Raw genomic sequence first — 26,109 nt, forward strand, 5'->3', positions numbered from 1 at the left:
GTAGGCAGAGACAGAGAGGGGGAAGCAGGCTGCCTGCTGAGCAGAGAGCCTGATGTTGGGCTCAATCCCAGGACCCTGGGATCATGACCTGAGCTGAAGGCAGAGGCTTAACCCAGAGCCACCCAGGTGCCCCAACAACCATGTCTTTATTCCCTAAACCTCCTTTTCTTCAGATCCCCCATCTGTAGTCCAGCTGGAATAAAGGAATTATGAAGGTCCTCACTTTAGGTTGACAGGACTAAATACCACAGGACTTTCCCAATGGGCATCGTATAGCCAAAATGTGATACACCTGCCCATCAGACAAGTATTCTTTTCCTTCCTCTTCCCTGCCTCCACGAGCACCCAGACCATCAACAACTCTTTCCTTTCCTCAAATCATGTTAACAGTAGGCCTCTCAAGAACCTATTCAAATCCTTATCGTTCCCTTCCAAAAAAAAAAAAAAAATTAACTCTGAAAAGACCTCCGTCTGTCTCATTTCAATTCCTTTCTGAACACTTATTTATTAACATATAATGTACTGTTTCAGGGGTACAGGTCTGTGATTCATCGGTGTTATACAATTCACAGAACTCACCACAACACATACCCTCCCCAGTGCCCATCACCCAGCCACCCCATTCCTCCCACTCCCCGCCACTCCAGAAACCCTATTTGTTTCCTGAGATTGAATCTCTCATGGTTTGTCTCCCTCTGGTTTTGTCTTGTTTCATTTTTCCCTCTCTTCCCCTATGATCCTCTCTTTTGTTTCTCAGATTCCTCATATCAGTGAGATCATATGATAATTATCTTTCTGATTGACTTATTTTGCTTACTATAATACCCTCAAGTTCTAGCTACGTCATTGTAAATGGCAAGATTGTCTTTTTGATGGCTGCATAATATTCCATTGTATGACCATCTATTCTTAATTTACTCATGATACATGCAGTTATAGTAGAGTGAAATAAACATATCATTTTACGATTCTCTGAACATATCTTTTAATTCAGAATTTTTGGGGTTTTGGGTTTTTTTTTATTTAAGATTTTTATTTATTTATTTGACAGGGAGAGAGAAAGAGCACAAGCAGAGGGAGCAGCAGGTAGAGGGAGAGGGAGATGCAGGATCCCCACTGAGCAGGGAGCCCAATGCGGGACTCCATCCCAGGAACATGGAATCATGACCTGAGCTGAAGGCAGGTGCTAAATCGACTCAGCCACTCAGGCATCCCTAATTGAGAATTTTTGAAAAGTGAGAACGTGAGCTCTTGTTCATTGACCTTGATCTTTATTGACTAAAAGAGTGACTGAAACTTCCTCAAAACACTGATTCTAAAGTCAAGAAAAATATATAAGGTTTCCATTTTGAAAATTGCAAGATTCCAAATTCCAAGATTACATAAAACAAAATATGAGGCAAATAATTTAAAGATAGATTAGACAATGGTGATGCTCCTCCTAAAAGGAGCCTGATGTGGCAGGAACATCCTTCAGACACCAGAAGATCAACAGAAAAAAAAAAAATGATAAATAAGAACTAGATGGAAAACAGAAGTTATGGCTGACCATAAATTTATCTTTATTCAGATTATGATTCTTGAGCGAGCATCAGTTGTTTAGACTTGGTTTAAGCTATGCTTAATTAGAACACATACAAAATGATTATTCATATTTTTTTATTGGAAAGCAGAAAATTCTGTGTTGCATTTCACCATATTTACTAATTATATTCTGATACGAACTTCTAAATGCAAATGGCTCTGAAAGTGAATAAAATAAATTCCAAGTGACCAACCCTGCCCTCCTGTAGGACAAGCTCTGTGATGCTGCCTTCTTTTCAGCACATGCCCCTTTGCTGGCTCATGGCTCCCACAGTGATGTGGGCTACAACCCGCGGCACTCAGTTGCAGTTTCAGAGTCCTCGCTCCAGTGTGCATCTCGCTTTTCGGCCACCAGTTTGATGAACTGAGAGTGACTGGCATAAAGCTGGAGTTGATCACTGATGTCCACCCATTTCACTTTTCCAGCATCATCGCCAGCTTCTAGGGTAAGGTTATCCATTACCTCACCTGTTAGCAAAAAAAAATATATCACCAAGAAAAAGTAATTCATTTATTTATTTTCAACACAATTCTGTAGCTTCAAGTAAATGTGGCCCAGTTCATTAAAAACTAGAATGTTCCAAATCTTCGAAATGCCCCAATTTTAATCAAGTTTCTAAATTTTTTAAAGAAAGATTTACTATTTACTTGAGAGAGAGAGAGAGCACGAGCAGCGGGAAGGGCAGAGGGACAAGCAGACTCTGCGCTGTGTGCAAAGCCCGAAGTCAGACTCAATCCCAGGACCCTGAAATCATGATCTGAGCTGAAGCCACTTAAATGAACCACCCAGGTACCGCCCCCCAAGTTCCTAAATTTTAAGTAGAGGCACAAATATGGAAGCTTTTCTCTTTAAAAAGTAAGAATATCAGCCTTTTAAAAAAGAGTTCTATTAAATAAGTATGAAAACTTATGTCAAAATAAATTCTAGAGGGATTAGAGATTTAAATGTATAAAAAATAAAACAATTATTGGCAATTCATTTTACACTATTAAGGTAAGTGGGCCTTTCTAAGCATGACCCCAAACCAGAAATCATAAATGAAAATATTTATAATTGTATTTACAAATAAATATAAATATTAAAATATTATACTTATCAAAAAATTAAAAGTAATGCTGCTCTCATTCACTATTGTACATTCATTACATATGAATGTAAATGGCATATTTCTGTAAGAAAATTTGCCAATGCTATCAAGAGCTTTGAAAAAGCAAATGCTCTTCGATGAGCATTCATTCCAAAAGTATCAGGTGCCTCTTACCCAGTTTAATAAACATAAGTCAGTTTACCTGTTTCATCATGGTAGTTCACAGCTTCTGTCTCCATCCATGCATTATCAGTGTTTCGAGGATCATCAACATATCCCTTATATATCTATTTTTAAAAGGAGGCAGAAAAAAAGTGTAGAATGAAACACAAATGGGGTGAGCAGATGTGTGTTACCTTCACTGGAATCAGAAATGTAAATATCCTGTTGCAAAACAGTGTGCATAAATATTCAGGAGGCAATAATTACACATTTATTTAGGATCAAAGAACAGCAACTAAGGGTACACAGATTTGGGTAGCAACCCACTGTCCCACTAGGGAGCAAAGCCGGGTTTTTTATTTTTTTATTTTTATTTTTTTTAAGATTTTATTTATTTGACAGAGAGAGAGAGAGAGAGAGAGAGTACAAGCAGGAGGAGCGGCAGAGGGAAAAGAAACAGGATCCCAGCTGAGCAGAGAGCCCAACAGGGAGCTCGATCCCAGGACTCTGGGATCATGACCTAAGTCAAAGGCAGACATTTAAATGACTAAGCCACCCAGGTCCTCCAATTCAGGCTTTTCTAAAGCTAAAAAGAAAATGCTTGTAGAAGTTATTTACAAGGAATTCTGATGCACTGGTAAAGAAAACCAATCGTGGCTGAATATAATCAGTTGCTGAGCCTGTCACTAAGCAAGTCTGTTCTTTAGCAAGTTGCAGGTGTTTGTGTAGTCTTTGGAGTATTTGTGGTTTGGCCCAGTTTAAAAGTTCAGGGCTCCACCTGGTGAAGTGCACAAGGCCCAGCTCCTAAAGGCCTCTTAGCTCCATTTTAAAACCTCTTGACATAACTGACTCCATTATTTCACCTTTCATAAAGAAATGTAAATATCACAACCTTTCATGTAGCATTCTATATGTTTGATTTAAATTTCCCAGGAAACAATATTGTCCAGAACCATTTGAGTCAGCTTTAAAATTCACAAAACCCTCAGGGTGCCTAGGTGGCTCAGTTAGTTAAGCATCTCACTCTTGATTTCAGCTCAGGTCGTGATCTCAGGGTTGTGGGATTAAGCCTGGCATTCTGTCTCCCTCTGTCCCTTCTCCCACCTCCCACCCCCTCATGTGAAAATAAAAATTTCACAAAACCCTCAACTCCACAGACTTTAATTTCATAATTTGGGAATTATGAAATTCCCAGTCACATTTGGGCCATATGATTTTTTTTAAAGGCTCTATAAGTATTACTCTGTTTTAGTAATTTCTGCAATTATAGTTTCAGACATACAAAGATTCTTTTAGTTATAAAGAGATCTATGAATAAATTTGGTAAAGACTAATATTTAAGCTCTTAATACATGAAAAGATTTGGATCTAGCCATCTAACACAAATGCAACCAAAAACCTGAACATAAACAAGAAATCCCAATTCTAGAAAGGAAACATAGCAAGTGGAACAAAAGCCAGCATAAAACAGAAGAAACTCTGTAGTACGTTTTCTTATCATCAGTACACATATACTGATGTGTACTTTTTTTAAAATTACAAAGGGTATGTAGACAAAACAGAGGTAAGACTTAAATGGTTATCCACCAAAAAAACTCTGAATAACATAACTTAAAATGTAAATGTCTTTGTAAACAGCCAAATTCATATAATTTTTTTTTAAAGGTTCTCTGATGGATGGGTGAGCTCAGGGTCACATTAGCTAACATGTAGTCCAAAGAAAAACTCAGAGGAGATAAATGTATTCTAATGAAACTGACCTAAAGTTGGGCTATAAAACTTTAAGCAGAACTGTATTTCAGTGACGATCTACTGAATTTAAGTTGTGTTTAGCAATATGTATTTCAAATACACGGGTAATTCACTTTATTCAGAGAATAAACTACCGGATTTCCAGTTGAACTTTTAAATAATTTTCATTCATCCATGGGGCTAAGTCCCTTCAGAGGAACCACCTTTTCTTACCACTAGATGTTCCTGGCTGAAGAGCTTGTGCAACTGTTCCTCTAATTCTTTTTTTTCCGCTCCAGATTTCTGTAAGGAGTTGAGAGCTTCTTCGCCAAACTCTCTTTTAAGTGCAGCACTAATCTTCTCTCCAGGATCCACCATCCCCTAAGAGTCACATTTTAAGGGGAAAAAAAGTAATACACTTTAACTCATGCAACAAATATTTACTGGGTGATACAGTAAACATTGTTCTAGCTGCCCGTAATCATGATCCCCATTCTCCTGTGCTATGTTCTTCTATAAACCATTTGATTCTAGGAGAAGCAGCCAGTCAGGGTATCCCATGTATTTGACCACAGTAATTGGTTCGAGGTTAGTCTATGGTAAACTGAGCCAAACAGACCTCTTTCCTGGTACCTTCCAAACTCAAGCTAAGGGGGAAGGCCTGGAGGCAAGGAAGAATACAGCAAGCTAATACTTCCCCATTGTTCATTCCAATCCATTTTTGTCCTACAATGGAAAAAACCATTCTTGCAGATAGCAGTATATGTATAAAGTGTCATCCTCTTACCAAACTATCTCCATTTCATAATATGGCATAAAATATAAAATCCTCTACTGCTAAAAAAAATTTTAAATGTAAAAAAAAACAAAAATCTCTGCTGGGGGCACCTGGGTGGCTCAGTTGGCTAAGCTACTGCCTTCAGCTCAGGTCATGATCCTCGGGTCATGGGATGGAGCACTGTTTTGGGCTCCCCACTCAGCGGGGAGTCTGCTTCTCCCTCTGCCCCTGTCTGCCTCTCTCTTAAATAAGTAAACCTTAAAAACAAAACAAAACAAGGGGCGCCTGGGTGGCTCAGCGGGTTAAAGCCTCTGCCTTCGGCTCCAGTCATGATCCCAGCGTCCTGGGATCGAGCCCCACATTGGGCTCTCTGCTCAGCAGGGAGCCTGCTTCCTCCTCTCTCTGCCTGCCTCTCTGCCTACTTGTGATCTCTATCTGTCAAATAAATAAAATCTTATAAAAATTAAAATTTAAAATTAAAAAAAAACACCTCTGTTGCACAAACACCCATTTTACTTTTTTAATAATTTTTTAAATTTTTTATTAACATATAATGTAATATTAGCCCTAGGGGCAAACTCTGTGAATCACCAGGTTTACACACTTCACAGCACTCACCATAGCACACACCTTCCCCAATGTCCATAACCTAACCACCCTCTCCCTGCCCCCCTCCCCCCGTCAACCCTGTTGTTTTGTGAGATTAAGAGTCTCTTATGGTTTGTCTCCCTCCTGATCCCATCTTGTTTCATTTTTTTCCTTCCTTACCATACCCCTAAACCCCCAATTCTGCCTCTCAACTTCCTCATATCAGGGAGATCATATGATAATTGTCTTTCTCTGATTGATTTATTTCACTCAGCATAATTCCCCTAGTTCCATCCATGTTGTCACAAATGGCAAGATTTCATTCCTTTTGATGGCTGCATAGTATTCCATTATATATATATCACACATCTTCTTTATCCATTTGTCTGTTGATGGATATCTAGGTTCTTTCCATAGTTTGGCTATTGTGGGCATTGCTGCTATAAACATTCAGGTGCACATGCCCCTTCAGATCACCGCATTTGTATCTTTAGGGTAAATACCCAGTACCATGACTGCCGGGTCGTAGGGTGCTACTTTTAACTTTTTGAGGAAACTCCATGCTGCTTTCCAGAGTGGTTGCACCAGCTTGCATTCCCACCAATAGTGTACGAGGGCTCTTCTTTCTCCGCATCCTCACCAGCATCTGTCGTTTCCTGACTTAACTAGTCATTCTGACTGGCTGAGGTGGAATCTCATTGTGGTCTTGATTTGTATTTCCCTGATGCCAAGTGATGTGGAGCACTTTTTCATGTGTCTGTTGGCCATTTGGATGTCTTCTTTGCAGAAATGTCTGTTGATGTCTTCTGCCCATTTCTTGATTGGAATATCTGTTCTTTGGGTATTGAGTTTGGTAAGTTCTTTTATAGATTTTGGATACTAGTCCTTTTTCTGATATGTCATTTGCAAATATCTTCTCCCATTCTGTTGGCTGTCTTTTGGTTTTGTTGACTGTTTCCTTTGCTGTGCAAAAGATTTTAATCTTGATGAAGTTCCTTCCAATAGTTCATTTTTGCCCTTGCTTCCCTTGCCTTTGGTGATGTTTCTAGGAAGAAGTTGCTGCGGTTGAGGTTGAAGAGGTTGCTGCTGTGTTCTCCTCAAGGATTTTGATGGATTCTTTTCTCACACTGAGGTCTTTCACCCATTTAGAGTTTCTTTGTGTATGGTTTAAGGAAATGGTCCAGTTTCATTTTTCTGCATGTGGCTGTCCAATTTTCCCAACACCATTTGTGGAAAAGACTGTCTTTTTTTCATTGGACATTCTTTCCTGCTTTGTCGAAGATTAGTTGACCATAGAGGTGAAAGTATATTTCTGGGCTCTCTATTCTGCTCCACTGATCTGTGTCTGTTTTTGTGCCAGTACCATACTGTCTTGATGATGACAGCTTTGTAACAGAGCTTGAAATCTGGAATTGTGATGCCACCAACTTTGGTTTTCTTTTTCAACATTCCTAGGGCTATTAGGGGTCTTTTCTGGTTCCATACAAATTTTAGGATTATTTGTTCCATTTCTTTGAAAAACATGGGTGGGATTTTGATAGGGATTGCATTAAATGTGTAGATTGCTTTAGGTAGCATAGACATTTTCACAATATTTGTTCTCCCAATCCATGAGCACGGAACATTTTTCCATTTCTTTGTGTCTTCCTCAATTTCTTTCATGAGTACTTTATAGTTTTCTGAGTACAGAATTCTTTGCCTCTTTGGTTAGGTTTATTCCTAGGTATCTTATGGTTTTGGGTGCAATTGAAAATGGGTCTGACTCCTTAATTTCTCTTTCTTCTGTCTTGCTGTTGGTGTATGGAAATGCAACTGATTTCTGTGCATTGATTTTATATCCTGACACTTTACTGAATTCCTGTACAAGTTCTAGCAGATTCGGAGTGCAGTCTTTTGGGTTTTCCACATAAAGTATCATATCTGCAAAGAGCGAGAGTTTGACTTCTTCTCTGCCAATTTGGATGCCTTTAATTTCTTTTTGTTGTCTGATTGCCGAGGCTAGGACTTCTATCTAGTACTACACTGAATAGCAGTGGTGATAATGGACATCCCTGCCATGTTCCTGACCTTAGCAGCAAAGCTCTCAGTTTTTCTCCATTGAGAATGATACTCGCTGTGGGTTTTTCATAGATGGCTTGATGATATTAAGGTATATACCCTCTATCCCTACTTAAGAGTTTTGATCAAGAAAGGATGCTGTACTTTGTCAAATGCTTTTTCAGCATCTACTGAGAATATCATATGGTTCTTGTACTTTCTTTTATTAATACAAATACCCATTTTAAAATACCACTTCAAATATACACTGACATGAACGTAAAAAAATACACTATTCCTGATGATATTATGGAACTTTTTTAAAACTACAAGAAACAGTAAGTAATAAAAGTTATCTTTTTTTAATGTCTAAAGTTATCAGAATTCAACACAAGAATGCTCTCAGTTTTACTCGGACTTGAAGTAGAGGTTGAATTCTGAAACGGGATCCACCATTTATGAATACCTACTTTATGTCAGGTGCTTTATCACTAGTAATCCCATGAAGTAGATACAATTATCTTTACTTTAAAGAGAAGGGTTTGAACTCCAAATATTCAGCTCTGAGTGGAAAGACCAGGATACAAGCCTATGTCTAACTCCAAAGTCCATGTTCTTTTCCAAAGGTTTTATAATTAGACTCAAATTCTAACACTTTGATGCATCATCTTAAACTTGCTCTTGACAGTGAGACTTCACTGCAGTGAGGAATGACAAAAGAATTCCTGAAGTGGGGAGAGAGGGAAGATAAATGAAGGGTAAAGATCCACACAAAATAACCTTGCAGCAAATGAAGCAACTAAGAAGGACTTAAAACATTAATTTGATTTAATTTTAATTCTTACCCCTGGGATTGCCCATTCTCCACAGTCTTTCCTTTTTATTGCCACAAACTGTAAGATGTTTTTCCCAGAAATGGGGTGGGTGATTTTATTTCCTCTACTATCCCGTTTCCACCTAAAAATAATAATAGAAAATCGTAACTGATTTAGAGCAAAGAAAAGGACCTGTCTCAAACTTGAGACAAAGTTATATATATCTTTCTTTATAAAAAGACATATATAAGTCTACCTCAAATCAGCTAGTTTTACCAAAAAATTATTCTGTAATAGAAACACTCTATATTTACAAACCAAGCCGGATATCTACTTTCCATAAAAGATACTGTATTCTCTGGAATAAAAATTCAGAATATAAAGTTTTTACTACTTACGTACTGTCAAAAAAGGAAGTTTAAAAGCTAAACAGAATTTAGAGACAGGGACATAAACTTAAAAAATAGTCCAAGGACATTTTTTAAGAACCACAAGTAGTATATGGGCAACTGGGTGGCTCAGTCAGTTAAGTGTCCGACTCTTGATTTCAGGTCAGGTAATGATCTCAGGGTCATGGGACTGAGCCCCACATTGGGCCCTGCGCTCACTGCAGAGTCTGCTTATCCCTCACCCTTTGCCCCTCCCCCTGACTCGTGCTCACTCTCTCAAATAAATAAAATCTTTTCAAAAAAATTTTTAAATAGATAATTCTTTCAGAATGCACTTCTTCTAACCAGAAGAAATGAAGAAATGCTGATACATCTCCCCTTTCCCTTCTCTACCCCCACCACAGCCACCCTCAACACACAATTTTAAGAATTATTCTAATACAAACTTAGGCAAAGATAAAAGACTTTGAACTTCCAGTACTAAACCAAAAAAGAAAGCCTAGTATCTAATCACTGCATGGCATTAGATTCAATGAAATAAATGAGGTGGGTTGGTTTTTTTTTTTTTTTTTAAGATTTACTTATTTATTTATTTTTAAAAGATTTTATTTATTTATTTGACAGAGAGATCGCAAGTAGGCGGAGAGGCAGGCAGAGAGAGGAGGAAGCAGGCTCCCCGCCAAGCAGAGAGCCCGATGAGTAGCTCATTCCCAGGATTCCAGGATCATGACCAGAGCCGCAGACAGAGGATTTAACCCACTGAGCCACTCAGGAGCCCTACTTATTTATTTATTTAAGACAGAGAGACAGATAGGGACAGAGGTAATGGGAGAAAGCACAGGCAGGAAGGAGAGGGAGAAGCAGCCTCCCACTGAGCAGGGAACCCGACATGGGGCTCGATCCCAGGACCCTGAAATCATGACCTGAGCTGAAGGCAGACACTTAACTGACCGAGCCACCCAAGTGCCCCTAAAAAAATGAGTTTAAATACGAGTTTCCAAATTTTTTTATATAGTGGCTAACTACCAATTCCATCCCATAATTCCTGCCTTGAATGAGCTCATAGTCTAGCAGCAGAGCTAGATATGTAGGTGAATAAATAATAAGAGAGAATGACAGTTTGAGGAGTAAATAGAAATGAAAGAACAATTAGTACAAGACACCATCAATTTTTAAGGATGCCAGACACAGGCATAACATGAGGAAGAAACAAAGGTGTAAAATAGTATGTTGTAAATACAGGTGGAGTCTGGCTACATGGCCATCAGTGGGGGCAAGAGGTGTGATGAAAATGGAGGAGTAGGCAAAGAATTAAACAAGGTCAGCTGCTTAGAGAGCCAGAGAATATTTTTAAAGTAGAGTAAAGCCATAAGCAACTGGTATTTTATAGAAAGTTCACTCACTCTGACAAAAGTATGGAGGCTGGTTTGGAGGGAAGCAAGACTGGAGGCTAGAAAAGTGTTAACCATGATCCAGGTACATGATGATGAGGACAGGACTGAAGGCAGACATGGTAAGAATAGAGAGAGCATGGGTTTTACTTTTATCTCTTAAAAACCATTTATACGGGGCACCTGGGTGGCTCAGTGGATTAAGGCCTCTGCTTTCGGCTCAGGTCATGATCCCGGAGTCTTGGGATCGAGCCCCACATCGGGCTCTCTGCTCAGCGGGGAGCCTGCTTCCTCCTCTCTCTCTGCCTGCCTCTCTGTCTACTTGTGATCTCTCTCTGTCAAATAAATAAATAAAATCTTTAAAAAAAAAAACCATTTATACACCACTTATTATATAACTGATATTGTTTTAAGTCTTTAATGTATTTATTCATTTAGACCTCAAAACAACCCTATATAAGTAGCTGACTACCTTTAATTTACAGACAATGGTATTTCAACATACTATTGATATTCCCTCCCCACTTCTGATAGCCCACACATTCCTGTCTCACCAAAACTAGAAAGAAAATGTTAACACCATTAACTTTTGATCTGATTTTATTCACAATAATATATTAACACTACCCAACACATTTTCATTTTAAAGGATCTAAAGGAATGTCAGTTGTACACATAGAATCCTAGGAGAGGCCTGGGAAGAGAAAAATTTAACACTTGCCCTGGAGAGTATGGACAAGAACATTTGTGAAATTCTATACTATACAATGCTGTTCTGAACCATGAAGTACTTGAAAAAAAAGGGAATGGAATCTTTAAAAGTGACTAGGTGACTCTTTTACTCATTAGTGAAAAACTGGTATAAAAGAACACGCACAATATCTGAAAACAAATACCCGTGATTCAAATTTCATATCTACAAGATTTAGGTGAGTCACTTAACCTCAGTGAGTTTTCATTTTCAGATCTATCAAACAGATAAGTTAATACCTACTTTGAGGAGTTTTGTGAAAAACAAATGGACAAACTAACTTCGTACATTCTTCTCTCCCCTCCATTTCTACTGCCCCTCTTCAATTTAAAGGGACTCATTGGTTAACAGATCCATTACCGAGGCAGCAAAGAACATCAACCTAACAACACAGCTGAAAGCTAGACTCTGCCACCTGTGGGCTCTTTCACAGCCATGGACCATCTCAAAGCCTTCAGGCGTCTCATTTGTATAAGGACAGAATTAAGCTCAAAATGTCTATTATTTTGAAACAATGCAACAAAATCACCACATACACTCCCATCCATACATTTCTTCCACCAAAGATAAAAATAAGCTAATGAGAAGCTAACTTTTAAGTCTCTAGCTTCCCTTTTCTTCCTGGCCCCTTATTAGCATTCCTGCTTCAAATGTTTCACACCTTCCTCATTTTAGCTAGTCTCAGCAAAACTGGAAAGAAACTGATACTGTCATTCATATTTTTTACTTACATTCATTAATAAAAATGTATTAACTCTTCCCATTTCATTTGAACCATAAAGCTTCTAAAGAAATTTGAAATGGATAGGTAGGTTGGCAGGTGGATACGGACTGGCAGGTGGGTAGGTGGATAGATGGATGAAAGATAAGTCAGGGGTGAGGGGTGGGGTAAAGATCTCTTTTGACAGGAGAACTGAAAGGGCAAGCAGGCAAATAAAATGGGACAAATATTGGTGGCTCTTCCACTAACTTGAAAATAGGGAAATAAGCTACTTTCCTAGAGTTAAACTATGAAATCATATTCTTAGATCAGAGAAAAACAAAGTCTCCTGAAAGAAAGAAAGGACCTCAAAATATCAAAACTAAAGAAGTAAAAATATTGAGGGTATTTGCATTATTTAAAGGGAAGTAACAGGGGCACCTGGGTGGCTCAGTGGGTTAAGCCTCTGCCTTCAGCTCAGGTCATGATTCCAGGGCCCTGGGATTGAGCCCCCACATCGGGCTCTCTGCTAGGCAGGGAGCCTGTTTCCTCCTCTCTCTACCTGCCTCTCTGCCTACTTGTGATCTCTAACTGTCAAATAAATAAATAAAATCTTAAAAAAAAAATAAAGTAAAAAAATAAGGGGAAGTTAACAATTACATGTGAGAAGGGAACTGGTAAGTGAAGACATCCTAAAAATAAAGAAATTAAAAGAATGACAGAGATGATACAATATTCCAGATGTGCTGGAAAGATGATCCCTACGGAGACAGTCAAGTACATATAAACACTGGATTCACCTACCTTCTTTATTCTGATTCATGCTCACCAAGGGGCCTTCTGAATACAATCTAGCTTACCAGATAGACCTCCCTCAGGAAGAGAATGCCTGTCCCCTGCTCTGAAATCTTCCCTGGCTCCAGTTCACACTCCTTAACTCTGGCATTTAATATTCTCCACAATAAAATTGAACAAAAATTAAATAAGCTTAATTACCCACTATTCTACAAAAATCTTCTGCTTCAACCAAGCTGGTTTTTCACTGGCCCTCAGTACTCAGATACTACTACAAGCCAACTTCTTGGCTATCCTGCTGTCCCGCTATCCAAGCTTCAAGCTCAGCTCAAGTCCGCCTCCTTAACAACGCCTTTCTTGGGTGCTCCAGTTTACCATCATCATGACCCACATCTAATCTAATGGGGTGGGGGGCACAGAAGGAGAGAAAAGAATTTAAGCAGGCTCCATGCCCAACACAGAGCCCAATGCAGGGCTTGAGCTCAGGACCTGAGATCATGACCTGAGCCAAAATCAAGAGTCAGACACTTAACCTACTGAGCTATCCAAGCACCCCTCATCTAATATTCTAAAGCATCCTGTTATCACCCATGTTACCTGACATGTTTTGTGTTTTTTTTTTTAACCTTGACATGTTTTCTGATTTCATATTTTTCATCTTGCAAATGAAGCCATAGCTCTTCTGTGACAGGGAGCTGAAACTTAAGATTCTTTTACTTTTTTATATCCTCCAAAACACCTACTCAATTCTGTGAACAAAGAGATGTTCAGTAAATACCAGGTGAGTTAACTTTGTTCAGATAATGCCTAAAACTATATCTTCACACTTCTATCAGTATGATTTCACATGATGTCCCTTTAAAATACAGACTTCACAAGTATACCTATATACATACATGTATATATACAATCACACACACTTATGCAAGTATACATTATATATAAACAAACATACATATATGTGTATATGTAAACATGTGGTTACAGTCCATATTTCTCCAATCACTTGGCTCTCTGCTACTGAAATGTTTTCATTCTTACCTGGTTATGATGGGATCCGCAGCATGATTTGGGCCCCATCGCCCCAAAAGCCCCCGGCCAACCAGTCCTGTCCGTCCTGCAGGATTTCTGGGACAAAAAATGTAAAAACAATTGAGTGTGTCCATCTTTTTTTAACATAACTTGATATGACCCAGAAGAAGGCAGTAAGTACATTAAAAGGGAAATAATATCTCATCTCAAATCCATTAGCATTATCACATATCTGGCACTAAAATTACGTATTTCCTTACACTGTTATTTAACTTTTTTGTGTGCATGTCTGAGCTCTGAGCTTGAACCAGGAGAAGATCTCATTTTCAAAGTCGTTCTCAATATGAGAACTTTTTCAGTTTTCATCTATATTCCTAAATTTAAACCAGCACTTTTCTGGACTCATACAACAGGACAAATGAATGGTCTGTACCTAGTCATCATCTATCTCTACAACAGTGATGATTTATCTTTCAAGATACCCATCCTCATCTTCACTTTCTCACCACTCCCTTTTCTTAACTCCCATCTCATAAAATCCTTCTCATGAAGTAGTTTTGTTACTTTTTTAAAATTCATTTTAAGTAATCCCTATGCACAATGTGAGGCTCAAACCCATAACCCCAAGATCAAGAATCACACGTTCTTCCACCCTTATTTTTGTTACTTTTAAAAGTCCATTTATTCTCATCTATTGGGTTCTGGATGTTTATTACCAATAATATATATTTTGTATCATATAATGAGGTAGTAGTATTATTGAGGGTTTCAATATTTTTAAAGAAAACAATTTTATAAAAATGCCAACTTACTGTTTAACCAAATAGCACAACCCAATGTTAAAAAAATCTATCAGGTAAACATGGCAACACTCATGAGTAATTTTATTCCAGTCATTATTCCTTAATGTTCAACTTTCATTATGTACAAGTACAACACTGTAACCTACAGTCTTATCTAATTATGATTTTATCTTTTGTTCTCCCAATACAAGAAGGTAAATAAACACAGAGCCCAAATTTTCCCTTATCATCCATCTCTTTTTATTCTGGTTTTCCCTGTGACTATTATGCAAGTTGAATGAGTTTTGCTATTGTTTTTGTACCAGGCTCTTGAAATATTTCAGCAAGACTTACAAATAAAGACACCTGGCCAGGTGACAACAGTTTTACTTTTCAAGCTCACAGGGGGAGGGACAAGGCAGCCAACAACTATGTTTTATTCCATGTAACCAGACACCCCTGAATAAAAATGATCAAAACCAGTATTAAGAGAGAGAATGTTAGATTTAGATGGCTAAGCCTCTAACTTGTACATCAGAAACTATGGAAAAGACACATAGACTGACTATCCTGTAGCCTGAGAAGCAGAAAAAGTTGTTTGCAGTGAAAGAGAAATAAATGCAACATGTAAAGAAAGCAGAGATGGATTTTCAATTCCCCCCCTTCCTAAAGTTAGCTGCACTTATGCTTCAGCCTCCTTGAGATGATCCTATCAACCTAAAGTTCACCTGTTACTCAGGCAAGCTAGAATTGTTTCTATTAGTCAGACTCTTGGCTAAAACAATATGCTATCTTGCCTTTGCTGCCTTTCCTTTTACATGGGTATGTATCTTTTAACATATATTTTTAAATATATTTTTTAATATATTCTATCCAGAAAAAGAACCCAAGGAGTAAGTCAAATGCAATGTTATTAAAAAGATCCAATAAAGGACGCCTGGGTGGCTCAGTGGGTTAAAGCCTCTGCCTTCAGCTCAGGATATGATCCCAGGATTCTGGGATTGAGCCAGCGTCGGGCTCTCTGCTCAGCAGGGAGCCTGCTTCCCTTCCTCTCTCTCTGCCTACTTGTGATCTCTGTCTGTCAAATGAATAAATAAAGTCTTGGGACGCCTGGGTGGCTCAGTTCGTTGAGCAGCTGCCTTCGGCTCAGGTCATGATCCTAGGGTCCTGCAATCGAGTCCCACATCGGGCTCCTTGTTCCGTAGGGGGCCCGCTTCTCCCTCTACCACTCTGTCTGCCTGTGCGCTTGTGCTCTCGCTCGCTCTCTCTCTCTGACAAAAAAATAAATAAATAAAATCTTTAAAAAAAAAAAAAGAATAAATAAAGTCTTAATAAATAAATAAATAAATAATCAAAAGATCCAGTAACACAGAAAAGTGAAGCTATGACCAAAGACTGAATTTAGCAAAACTGAAGGACCAGGTTATGGTAAGAGGAGCACTATCACTGCCTTGTCCTTGAGGAACTAAGAATACAATCACACTTTTCCAAGGTAAGAAGTGTGACTACAGATCTCTGCTCTTTTTTTGTTTTAGTTGAGGCATGCTTATTTTCACAGTTCTTCCTAACTTTTTTAAAGTAATACCTACACCTAATGTGGGTCTCCAACTCACAACCCCCAAATCAAGAGTCACATGCTCTACTGACTGAGCCAGCCAGGCACCCCTCCATTCTGTTCATTAACTCAGTTATTTCCACCTTCAAAGTGGAGTTACAAAAAAGTGCATTCAAATCCTGCTTCTCCCACTTACTGTATGCAAACTGCTTACATTCTTTCTCCTTATCTATAAATGGAACTAAAAATATCCACCCACAGGGTTATTGTAGTGTTTTAATTAGATCACACGTATAAATTCTTCTGTACATTGTCTGGCACATACAAGCACTCGATAAATGTTAACTGGGTTTTCTACCCTTAGAAGACCCATTATTGTAAGATATCCATCCCCAGTACCTACCTGGGTCTTCCATTTTCAATCTCATACAAACCATTCTGGCTCTTTCTCTCAACATGCCCATCTTTTTCATTAAACTTGGGAGAGAAGTTACTTTCACTGGAATGAGAATATGAAAGCAAAATATGAAATAATGGCCTAATACTACCAAGAGCTCACTAATGCCAGTCAATCTGTTATTTATAATAAAGTATGCCTGAAACTTAATTTTTTAAGAGCCAGTTTTCATTTACACATCCATCTTATTCCTTTGAAACAGGTTCTTAAAATAAGTGTTTACTGAAACACCTTATAATACAAGGATGTATATTATAACCCCTCTAGGAAGGACTATACAGAAAATCTGCAGCTCCTCCCACATGCTACAATAAAAAAGTCTACGCTACTATTAGCAAAGAGGTATTGTCTGTGGGCACAATACAGCAACTGGTGGTTCCTATGTGGATCGCAAAATAAGACCCCTTTCTGAGATCTTGATGTTTTTACTGTCTCAAAGTAATTTTAATTTCCTCAAATATATACTAGCTAATATTTTCATCAAAGTAAACCCACAAAACAGTGAATTTACCCTAAAACTTCGTAACAACTATGATGTAGACTAAAATAGATATATGCTGGAAATGTTCTAAATCTTGATCTCCATGGTAAAGCCATATAAACATAAAATCGTTCTGAGCTATAGAAGCATACATAAGAAATGTGCACTCTACTGTACCCATAATTCCTCAATAAAAATATTTTTAATGTAAATGTAAATAAACTACTTCCCTCACCATTAGGAAACCAGTGACATAACTGCATTGATAGTGAATAGTTGTATAGCACTACATTGTTCATAGGCAGTTCTGACCTAAGTTTTAGGTTTTTTCTTGCTTTAATTTCAGTAAGTGAACAAAGAAGTATTTGTGCTCTATTATGGAAATAAGTTCCAATTTGAATGATCAGACATTTTTTCAAGACTTCTAACCAATCTTCCATCTAACACACAAATAAAAAGAATTACATGGTAAAAATCATGACATTATAAAACCAGTGTTACAATGCTTTTGGGACTCCAGATACTCACCACTGGGGAAAAAAAGCATGAAACTAATCATAATTGAAATATTAATGTTAGTAATAGAGCTTGACTTAGATGGTGATATAAATTCAACTCCTAAAAAATAAACTGAATGAAAATGTAAGAAAATGTATTCAATCTTCCTGTTTACACTATATACCACCCTTGCTGACACCATTAATTTTAATTGTACATGATGTATATGTAAAATACTCTAAAATGGGGGAAGTAGAATTCCCTGAAGCTACTGATATCTCCACAAATTAGCTTCATGATTAATAATCCAAGTACTATCACGAAGTTACAAGTACATCTTCAGATAAAATTAAAAAATTGTAGGTCAAAATCAAGTCACAGCAGTAAGACCATGGTTAAGTTTAACCTAATGAACTAACTAGCAACATTTTTTACTTATCTGACTAATAATCCCTTGGGAAGCATTTATAATAAATTGGCCCATTAAATCAAATTTATAAAACTGTTCTAAAACCACGGTAGCAGTTTAGCAGAGTGGTTAAAAGCATGAATCCTAGGAGTCACACAGAGTTCAAGTCCAAGCTTCACCATCTACTGGCTCTGTGACCAGATGTAAAGGGCAACCTTTCTGTGCTTCCATTCTTCGTGTGTGTTTTTTCTACAAAGCAGAAATAACAACCCTGTCTGTCTTCCAGAATAATTATAAGAATAAAATAATGTTTATAAAACACTTAGTGCAATACTTAGTTCATAGTTAGCACATTAAAAAGTTCTATCATTATATTCATTAAAAGAACATAAACATAAAATGTGAATTGATGTACTTCCATGAATTTAGTCAAAGGATTTTGGCTTGAGTGTTTGTTTTCTTCTCTATCCTTTATCTATCCCTTCTTTATTTTTGTCCCACTGCTCTAATTTTATCATCCTCCTGTTCCTAATAATCTGAAAAATTTCTGAAAAATATTTTCACTACTTCAAATACGAGTCTAGCTATGGTGGAAAATAACCACAAAAGATATTCTACTGATAACCTAAACAGAACAAATGAAAATAAGTACCACCACTTGCCATTCTATAAACCAACTCCACAGTAAAAAAAACAGATTTACTTTTTTGGAAGAATCATCATAAAGCCCCCAAGAGAACAGCAAACATGGACTGTCTTGCTTTAGCAAGCATTCAAGCCAATGTGGAAACTGAGTTCTGACAAAGTCAAACACTAGGTAAAAATAATTTTTCAGCTCTGTCAAAATGATAACTTACAAATACAACCATTCTTGGGACGCCTGGGTGGCTCAGTTGGTTAAGCAGCTGCCTTCGGCTCAGGTCATGGTCCCAGCGTCCTGGGATCGAGTCCCACATCGGGCTCCTTGCTCAGCAGGGAGCCTGCTTCTCCCTCTGCCTCTGCCTGCCATTCTGTCTGCCTGTGCTCACTCTCTCCCCCTCTCTCCCTCTGATAAATATAAAAAAAAAAAAAAAAAAAAAAAAAACAACAACCATTCTCTTCACCATCTTACACCCAGCTACCAGCTAATGCCAGCAAATCTGCTCACCTGATCTGAGGATCTGCCCACCTCGGTCCTGCCAGGACAGAAACTGCAGTGTACTCCACAGGATTATAGTCTTGCCACTCAACAAACCAGCCTACTTTCTCATTAGGAACCTGGCTGCGTTGGACTTTTGAACCCGGGTAAGGAGATGTCCGAGCCTTGTTGTGGGAATTCTCTTTGGCACCATTAGAAGTAGACATGATGTTCGAGCTAAGATGAAACCCAAAGGATGAAAATGTGTTTCTAAAAAGAAAAAAAGGTAAAAAATATTTTACATAAATACCAAAAAAAAAATATATTAAAAATAAAGAACCTAACTCAAAGACCCAAAAACATACTTCTCAATTTCAAAGTATACAAGTCTAACATCTATGAGAAAATTATTTTCAAATGTAAAAATTTTTTAAATATTGCCAAATTTTATTAATTGGAACCAACTCATTGTATTTCTTTTAGCTGAGAACAAGGGACAGAAGCTTACCTTTTTTAGCACAAAAGTTGGGGATGTTATGAAAATTCAACCTAAAAACAAATGTAAAAGACTTTCTTTGAAAATAGTCTGTAGTCTAACACATGTATAAAATGTATGGCAAAAATGACACAAAAAAAAACAAGTACTACGGAATAATACTACAGAAAGTCAGACTATGATAAATACACGAGTTCTCAACTGATGACAGCATCCCTGCCCTGTTCCCACAATATCAATGATCAGACAAACACCAACTGGCTAGGGTGGTGAAATAAAGTCAATGTGCTGTGTCTCCTTGTTTCATACACTGGTAAGTACACAGTTATCATTTCTGAAGTATTCCTTACCAGAATGTATGACCAGAATCAAAAACATAAGGAAATAATAGAACAGAATCAGTTCAAGGGACAGCTTGCAAAATAAATATGTGTACTCTTTCAAGAGGTAACAACATCATGAAAGATGGAGGACTCTTCCAGTTAGATGCAGACTAAAGAGACATGAAAACTAAATGCAATCAATGATCTGGGCTTGGTTCTTGAACCAAAAAAGGAAAAAAAAATTTTTTTTTGCAAGACAGTCGTGAAATTTGAATGGGGTTATATAAATACTATTATTTTTTAAAGGATTTTATTTATTTGTCAGAGAGAGAGAAAGAGCACAAGCGGGGGAGCGGCAGGCAGAGGGAGAAGCAGGCTCCTTTGTGGGACTCAATCCTAGGACCTCAGGATCATGACCTAGGCCAAAATAACAGATGCTTAACCGACTGAGCCACTCAGGCATCCCTATAAATAAGTTTAAAAGGTGATGCAAAAACCGTATTTATTTACTCCTGACAAAGAAACACTTGGGATACAGCGGCTTTGTTGGTGAATTCTATGAAACATGTAAAGAATTAACACCAATCCTCCTCAGATTCTTCCAAAAAAACTGAATATATCCAATTTTTTTCTGTGAGGCCACCATTATTATCCCGATATCAAAGCCAGACAAAGACAATACTAGAAAACTAGAAAACTATAGACCAATATCCCTGATGCACATTGATGCAAAAATCCTCAACAAAATAATAGCAAACAAAATTCAAGAGCACATTTAAAGGATGAGATATGATGACCAAGTGAGATTTATGGGAATGCAAGGATGTTTAAACATATAAAAATCAGGGACGTCTGGGTGGCTCAGTCAGTTAGACTTGCTGCCTTCAGATCGGGTCATGATCCCGGCGTTCTGGGATGGAGTCCCGCATCAGGCTCCTTGCTCGGCAGGGAACCTGCTTCTCTCTCTGCCTCTGCCTGCCACTCTGCTGTGCACTCTCTCCCATTCTGACAAATAAATAAATAAATAAAATCTTAAAAAAAAAAAAATCAATCAACATAATACACATTAACAGAACAAAGGAAAAAAACACACGATCATCCCAACTTATACAGTAAAAGTCTGCCATAATCCAACACCTTTCACACTAAAAACATTAAAAAAAACTAGGAAAAGAAGAAAACTACCTCAAATAAAAAGCAAAAAAAAAAAAAAGAAGAAGAAGAAAACTATCTCAACATATTAAAGGCCATATACAAAAAGCCCATTTTTTGGTGTGATAGTGAAAGACTGAAAACTTCCCAAGATCACAAAGAAGGGACCCCAAACAGTCCCTTGAAAACGAAAAAGTTGAAGTAACATACTTCCTAATTCTAAAACTTACTATAAAGCTATAGTAATCAGAACAGTGTAATACTGGCACAAAGACAGACATATAGATCAATAGGATAGAATGGACAGCCCACATATAAACCCTCATACAGACAGTCAAACGATTTTTGACAAGGGTGCCAAGACTATTTAACAGGAAAGGACAGTCTTTTCAACAAATGGGGCTGGGAAAATTAGATATCCACATGCAAATGAAGATGGCCCCTTACTTTACAGCATATGTAAACCCTAATGCAAAATGGATCAAAGACCCAAACATAGACCTAAAACTATAAAACTCTTAAAAGAAAGCATACAGGGAAAATTTCATGTCACTAAATTTGACAATGATTTCTTGGATATAACCAAAAGCACAGGCAACAAAGAAAAATAGATAAACTGGACTATAACAAAATTAAAAACTTCTGGGCATCAATAAGCAGTCACTGGTTTTAGATATACCCTCACATCACCCGGGGTTCCCAGTATTATAAAAATGAAGAGTAACTGGGGTGCCTGGTCAGGTAAGTATCAGACTCTTGATTTCAGTTCAGGTCATGATCTCAGGGTCCTGTGATGGAGCCCCTCCTTGGTGCTGTGCTCTGTGGGGAGTCTGTTTGAAAACTCTTCTTTCTCCTTCTCCCTCTGCCCTCTCCCCCCACTGACACACAATCTCTAAAATAAATCTAAAATAAAATAAGTAAATCTTTAAAAAAAGAGAGAGAGAGAGTAACTGGTAAGCAATTTTACATTGTTGTAGTGGCATCTATCAAAAATAGCCCTCATAACTTCCAAAGAATATAGTTTGGTTTTTTAACTTGGAATATTTGTTTATTAATTTTGTTAATTTTTACCTTAATTGGAATTTGGTTGACACATGATGTTATATTATAAAAAGCATAGATGTTTATTCCTTCCCTCCCACATCCCACTGAAAAGAGATAAAGATGTACAAAAGGCAACAAAATCCACAGCAGGAGAGAGAATAGAACACTCTGAATAAGAGTGTTCTAAATAGAACATCTCTGAATAAGAGATTGTAACCAACTCTGGAACACTGAAAATTAAAAATTAAATAAAAATTTTTAAAAAAGAGATTGTAACCAATTTTAGGTAGAAAGTGGATGGGTTCATACTGACCTACAAACCAAAATACAACAAATTATATTTGAGAATATGCACAAAAAGCTGGGTGAGAGATGCCATTCCTAAAAGAGGTGGCCTGAGTGGTTTCAAGCTTGGACTAGTGGTCCCAACTGTCCTAAGTGTGCAGTGGGGCAATAACCATGGAAATCGGTCACCCTCCTTCCCCAAATAAAAAGTTGGCATTAGTTATGTCTGCCCCTGGAATAAAACCAAAAAGTTAAAATGGAAGACTATAACCCCTATTGTGAATACTGGTGTTATAGAATAAAGCAGCAATTTAGGCTTAAAATCTCCACAGTTCACACGAGGATATACAGTTAAGGCAGCTATGCTCAGCAGAGAATTCGCTCCACTAGTATAAATCCTGGAAAGGGGAAGGCGAGCATTCCCAGCCTGTGCACTGGCCACCTGCTCACACACACTCACCTGAAACCTTCCAGTCTATGTGCCAATGTTCTATCAGTCCTCCCATTTAGAGAAAACAATGTCTATTACCTACATTAATCAAAAGATAAGCCAATAACTGGCGCCCACCAGATGTTTAAGAAAAAAACAGAAGAAAAAAGGACCGAAAAGTACAGGACCATTAACACCCAACAGTTAATTCATGAAACAGAAGATAATTTATTTTAATTATCATTTTTACAGATTCAGAAGTTTTTATATCCATAAAATATGAAAAGGCTGCTATTAAGAAGAGCAACTAGAGAAAAAGAAGTTCTTGTCAAAATTGGCAACTCAATAGAACAGATGACACAATAGATAGATGAAGTCTGAATCAGTAATCTGGAAGATAAATTTGAGTAAAATCTCTAAGAACACCATACAAAAAGGACAAACGAATAGAAAATGAGAGAAAAAGAGAACCAAGAGGTTTAACCCAGAAGGTCCAACAGTTGTCACAAGAGTCCCAGGGTGGGGGGAGGGGGAGACAGGACAAAAACGGGGGGGGGGGGGGAGGAAGGACTGAAGAAAATTTCCTTTTGCTCAAAGTAAACAGGACATGCCAAACGAGAAGAATTTCTTGAAAACCATTCCTAGAGACATCAAACTCGTTCGTTACTCTGTACCTGGCATAATATCTAGGACCTCGTGTTTACTGAACAATGAATTAAGGGGGGGGGGGGTATATAAAAGTAGGAAGCAGTATGAGATACCGTAAATCCCTAAATTTACCCAGGGGTAAAGAGAGAGATGATAAATATATATTTAAAACGAGGTGGTGAGGAGGAATGACGACTTATACTTTTCATTTTACACCATTTATACTGTTCACATCTTTAAACTATATGCATGTAATAATTTTCATCACAATGTTTTAAGTATCAACCAGGGGGAATGGCACGGGACACCACCCACGACCGAACAAGTGCTATTTAAACTCTCGGAAAACAGTAATACTGGTGACTTATGGAGAATGGCGTATTTCAGCATCAGAGACGAAGAAAAATTACTACCACCATTTTTCCTCAGAAGGTAAATAAAACATTTGGGGAGTCTTTGTGAAAACGTGAATACCGCGATAAAAACTCAGGATGCACGCAAAGCCTACGGAATCCGCAGGACCGGACGCCGGCTCCACCCACAACCCGAAGACTCCGAAGGCAGCACTAGAGAGAAAATACCTGCACACCGGAATACTGCAACAGCCCGAGGACTTGACAGTCACAGAGGCCAAGGCCACCGAAAGAGACACTGTGGCTAAAGTCTTTCCCAGGATGCGTTCAGCCATCAGCTGCCCGCGGGCGGCTTCGCGGAGCGAGGTCACGCTTAGCTGGGGCCACAGCGTCCGTCCGCCCCACGGCCCCAGGTATCTAGCGGGCACTAGGACCGGGCCGCCCTTCGGGGAAGGAGTATCTACGCCTTTCACAGAAACACACAAGACCGGGAGCTCTCCCCAAATAATCCCCCGCTGGCACCGGTGAGACGAAGGAAACCAGAGCCGCCGGCGGTGCGGACGGTACCAGCGCCGGCAGCCGCGGAACGGCGACGCGGGCCCCGTGACCTCCCGCGTCCGTAACTGCGCTTTACAGCCGCGCCGTAAAGCAAGAACAGCGCCGGCTTCGCGGCGCTCTGCTTTTTCGACCTCCCAGTGTGCGCAGGCGTACTTGGGGTGGAGTGGGGGAACTGAACCGAAAAAGCGCCCGAAAAAGGAGAAAGTGAAAGAAGGGGAGCTGGAAGGGGGGGGGGGGGGGGGAAATGGGGAAGGAAAGAAAAGTGATTGAAAGAAGGTTGTTTACCTGTTATTTTTATTTATCGGCAGAAGGGAGTTACAGGCTCCTTCACCCGTAGTTAACAACGGGTGTCCTAATCCTATCTGAAGAAGTTGTTGGCAAAAGAGGTACTTAAGAGGTTTGCAGTCCACTTAAGGCTTTTCTCTTCCTCTTTTACCAAGTCGCTAAATTTGACAGAGCTTTGCCGGATGTGGCCCTGGCAAACCCGGGAGGAGCAAACCAGCTGTGAGCCGGCTGCTCAGCTTGGAGCAGGAATACAGAGCAACACCCAAGACAAACAAGGGGCAAAAATTAACCAGACCGCCAAACTGAAGATTGGTAATTCATATCTGTACAAAACAGTTTGTAATCTGGCTCTTTAGTTTTTTATATTCATTATCTTCTTCATGTGGCAAATATTTAACTTTTAAGTACATAATCCAGTTTTTCAAGCGGTTGGTATGGACAGACATTATAAAACTTTGACTATCTCAAAAGCCAGCTTAATCAAACTTTGGGAAGAATTGTTCTGAAGACTGAAGAATGCAGAACTTTTGGCATATAGCAGCTCCATCACAACCTCTACACTAAGAGATTTGACTATACTAACGGGACTTAAGCACTTTGAGGCCTTGTCCCTACACTTGTCCCAGAATATCCCTTAAAATGCCTGTGTGGAAAAGGTAACAGTGCAGGAGAATTGACTGTTCCAGGCAAAACCTCCTGATAGACAGACAGTACCTACATCTCTCTCTCAAAGCAGTTTCTTTCAAAAGTTGCAATTATAAATCCTTTCTCTGCCCTTTGTGTTAAAAATCTGCTATGCAGAACTATTTCCTCAAGGACCTGAGAACCCCTCACTTTAAAATGCAATCATTCAGAGAGAGAACTCTCAGAGTTCTCTCTGAGATGCAATCATTCAGAGAGAGAACTCCTCAGTCCCTGTGGGAGAATATGGGCTTAACTTTAATGGGCATCTTTCTTCATCCCGGACTGCTGCCTCTTGTCATAAAGATAGAAGTTTTTTTCTCTGACAGGCACCAGCTAACAAACCAGATGGCCTACTCATGTGAATCAGCAACTCACCCCCTTAACACCCCTCAGTGCCTTTCCCTTAGCACACTCCAGCCTTTAAAAGTCTCCAGCCTTCTGTTTCAGGGAGGTTTTTATCCACACAGTAGTTATTACTGAATAAAATGTGTCCTTAGCTAGTATCCAGGTTTATTTTTGACAATTCCTTCAGATTGTAGAGTACTATTATTAAAATGAGTTTGCTTTTTAAAAAATAAATTTCTGAATTTGGCTTCCTCTGGTCAGATACACTTTGCCCTCATTGTTGACAGCCATTAGCCTCTGCTTAAACCAGAAATCTAATTAGGTGGGCTCTGTTTAAAATGTTCAGCTCTGGGGTTTCTGGGTGGC

The 26,109-nt window shown here is 38.6% G+C and overlaps 1 protein-coding gene across 2 annotated transcripts; it reads right to left on the reverse strand.

The window, feature by feature from the left end:
* Positions 1 to 1,538: 1,538 nt before the first annotated feature.
* On the reverse strand, positions 1,539 to 24,937 carry NUDT9 (nudix hydrolase 9). Of its 2 annotated transcripts, none has more exons than XM_082728096.1 (8): positions 24,715 to 24,937; positions 19,171 to 19,410; positions 16,582 to 16,677; positions 13,851 to 13,937; positions 8,814 to 8,925; positions 4,800 to 4,946; positions 2,875 to 2,959; positions 1,539 to 2,052 (listed from the first exon to the last, which is right to left on the reverse strand). In XM_082728096.1, exons 2-8 carry the CDS (start codon positions 19,365 to 19,367, stop codon positions 1,868 to 1,870), a joined length of 909 nt encoding a protein of 302 aa, XP_082584222.1. In that variant the 5' UTR covers positions 19,368 to 19,410; positions 24,715 to 24,937; the 3' UTR covers positions 1,539 to 1,867. The 2 variants fall into 2 exon arrangements, with proteins under 2 accessions (XP_082584222.1, XP_082584221.1); XM_082728095.1 differs by lacking the exon at positions 24,715 to 24,937 and adding an exon at positions 24,100 to 24,552.
* Positions 24,938 to 26,109: the final 1,172 nt, after the last annotated feature.

The sequence above is a fragment of the Mustela nivalis genome (assembly GCF_964662115.1).
Source record: "Mustela nivalis genome assembly, chromosome: 4".
Lineage (NCBI taxonomy): Eukaryota > Metazoa > Chordata > Mammalia > Carnivora > Mustelidae > Mustela > Mustela nivalis.

What these genes read in the sequence shown, in the direction of transcription:
- NUDT9 (XM_082728095.1), bottom strand. Translation starts at nt 24,206, where the DNA reads ATGGCTGAACGCATCCTGGGAAAGACTTTAGCCACAGTGTCTCTTTCG. An exon ending in TGGGCAGATCCTCAGATCAG is followed by an intron (nt 16,678 to 19,170) that starts GTGAGCAGATTT and finishes TTCTCATTCCAG; the next exon opens with TGAAAGTAACTTCTCTCCCA. An exon ending in GAGAATGGGCAATCCCAGGG is followed by an intron (nt 4,947 to 8,813) that starts GTAAGAATTAAA and finishes TGTGACTCTTAG; the next exon opens with GGGATGGTGGATCCTGGAGA.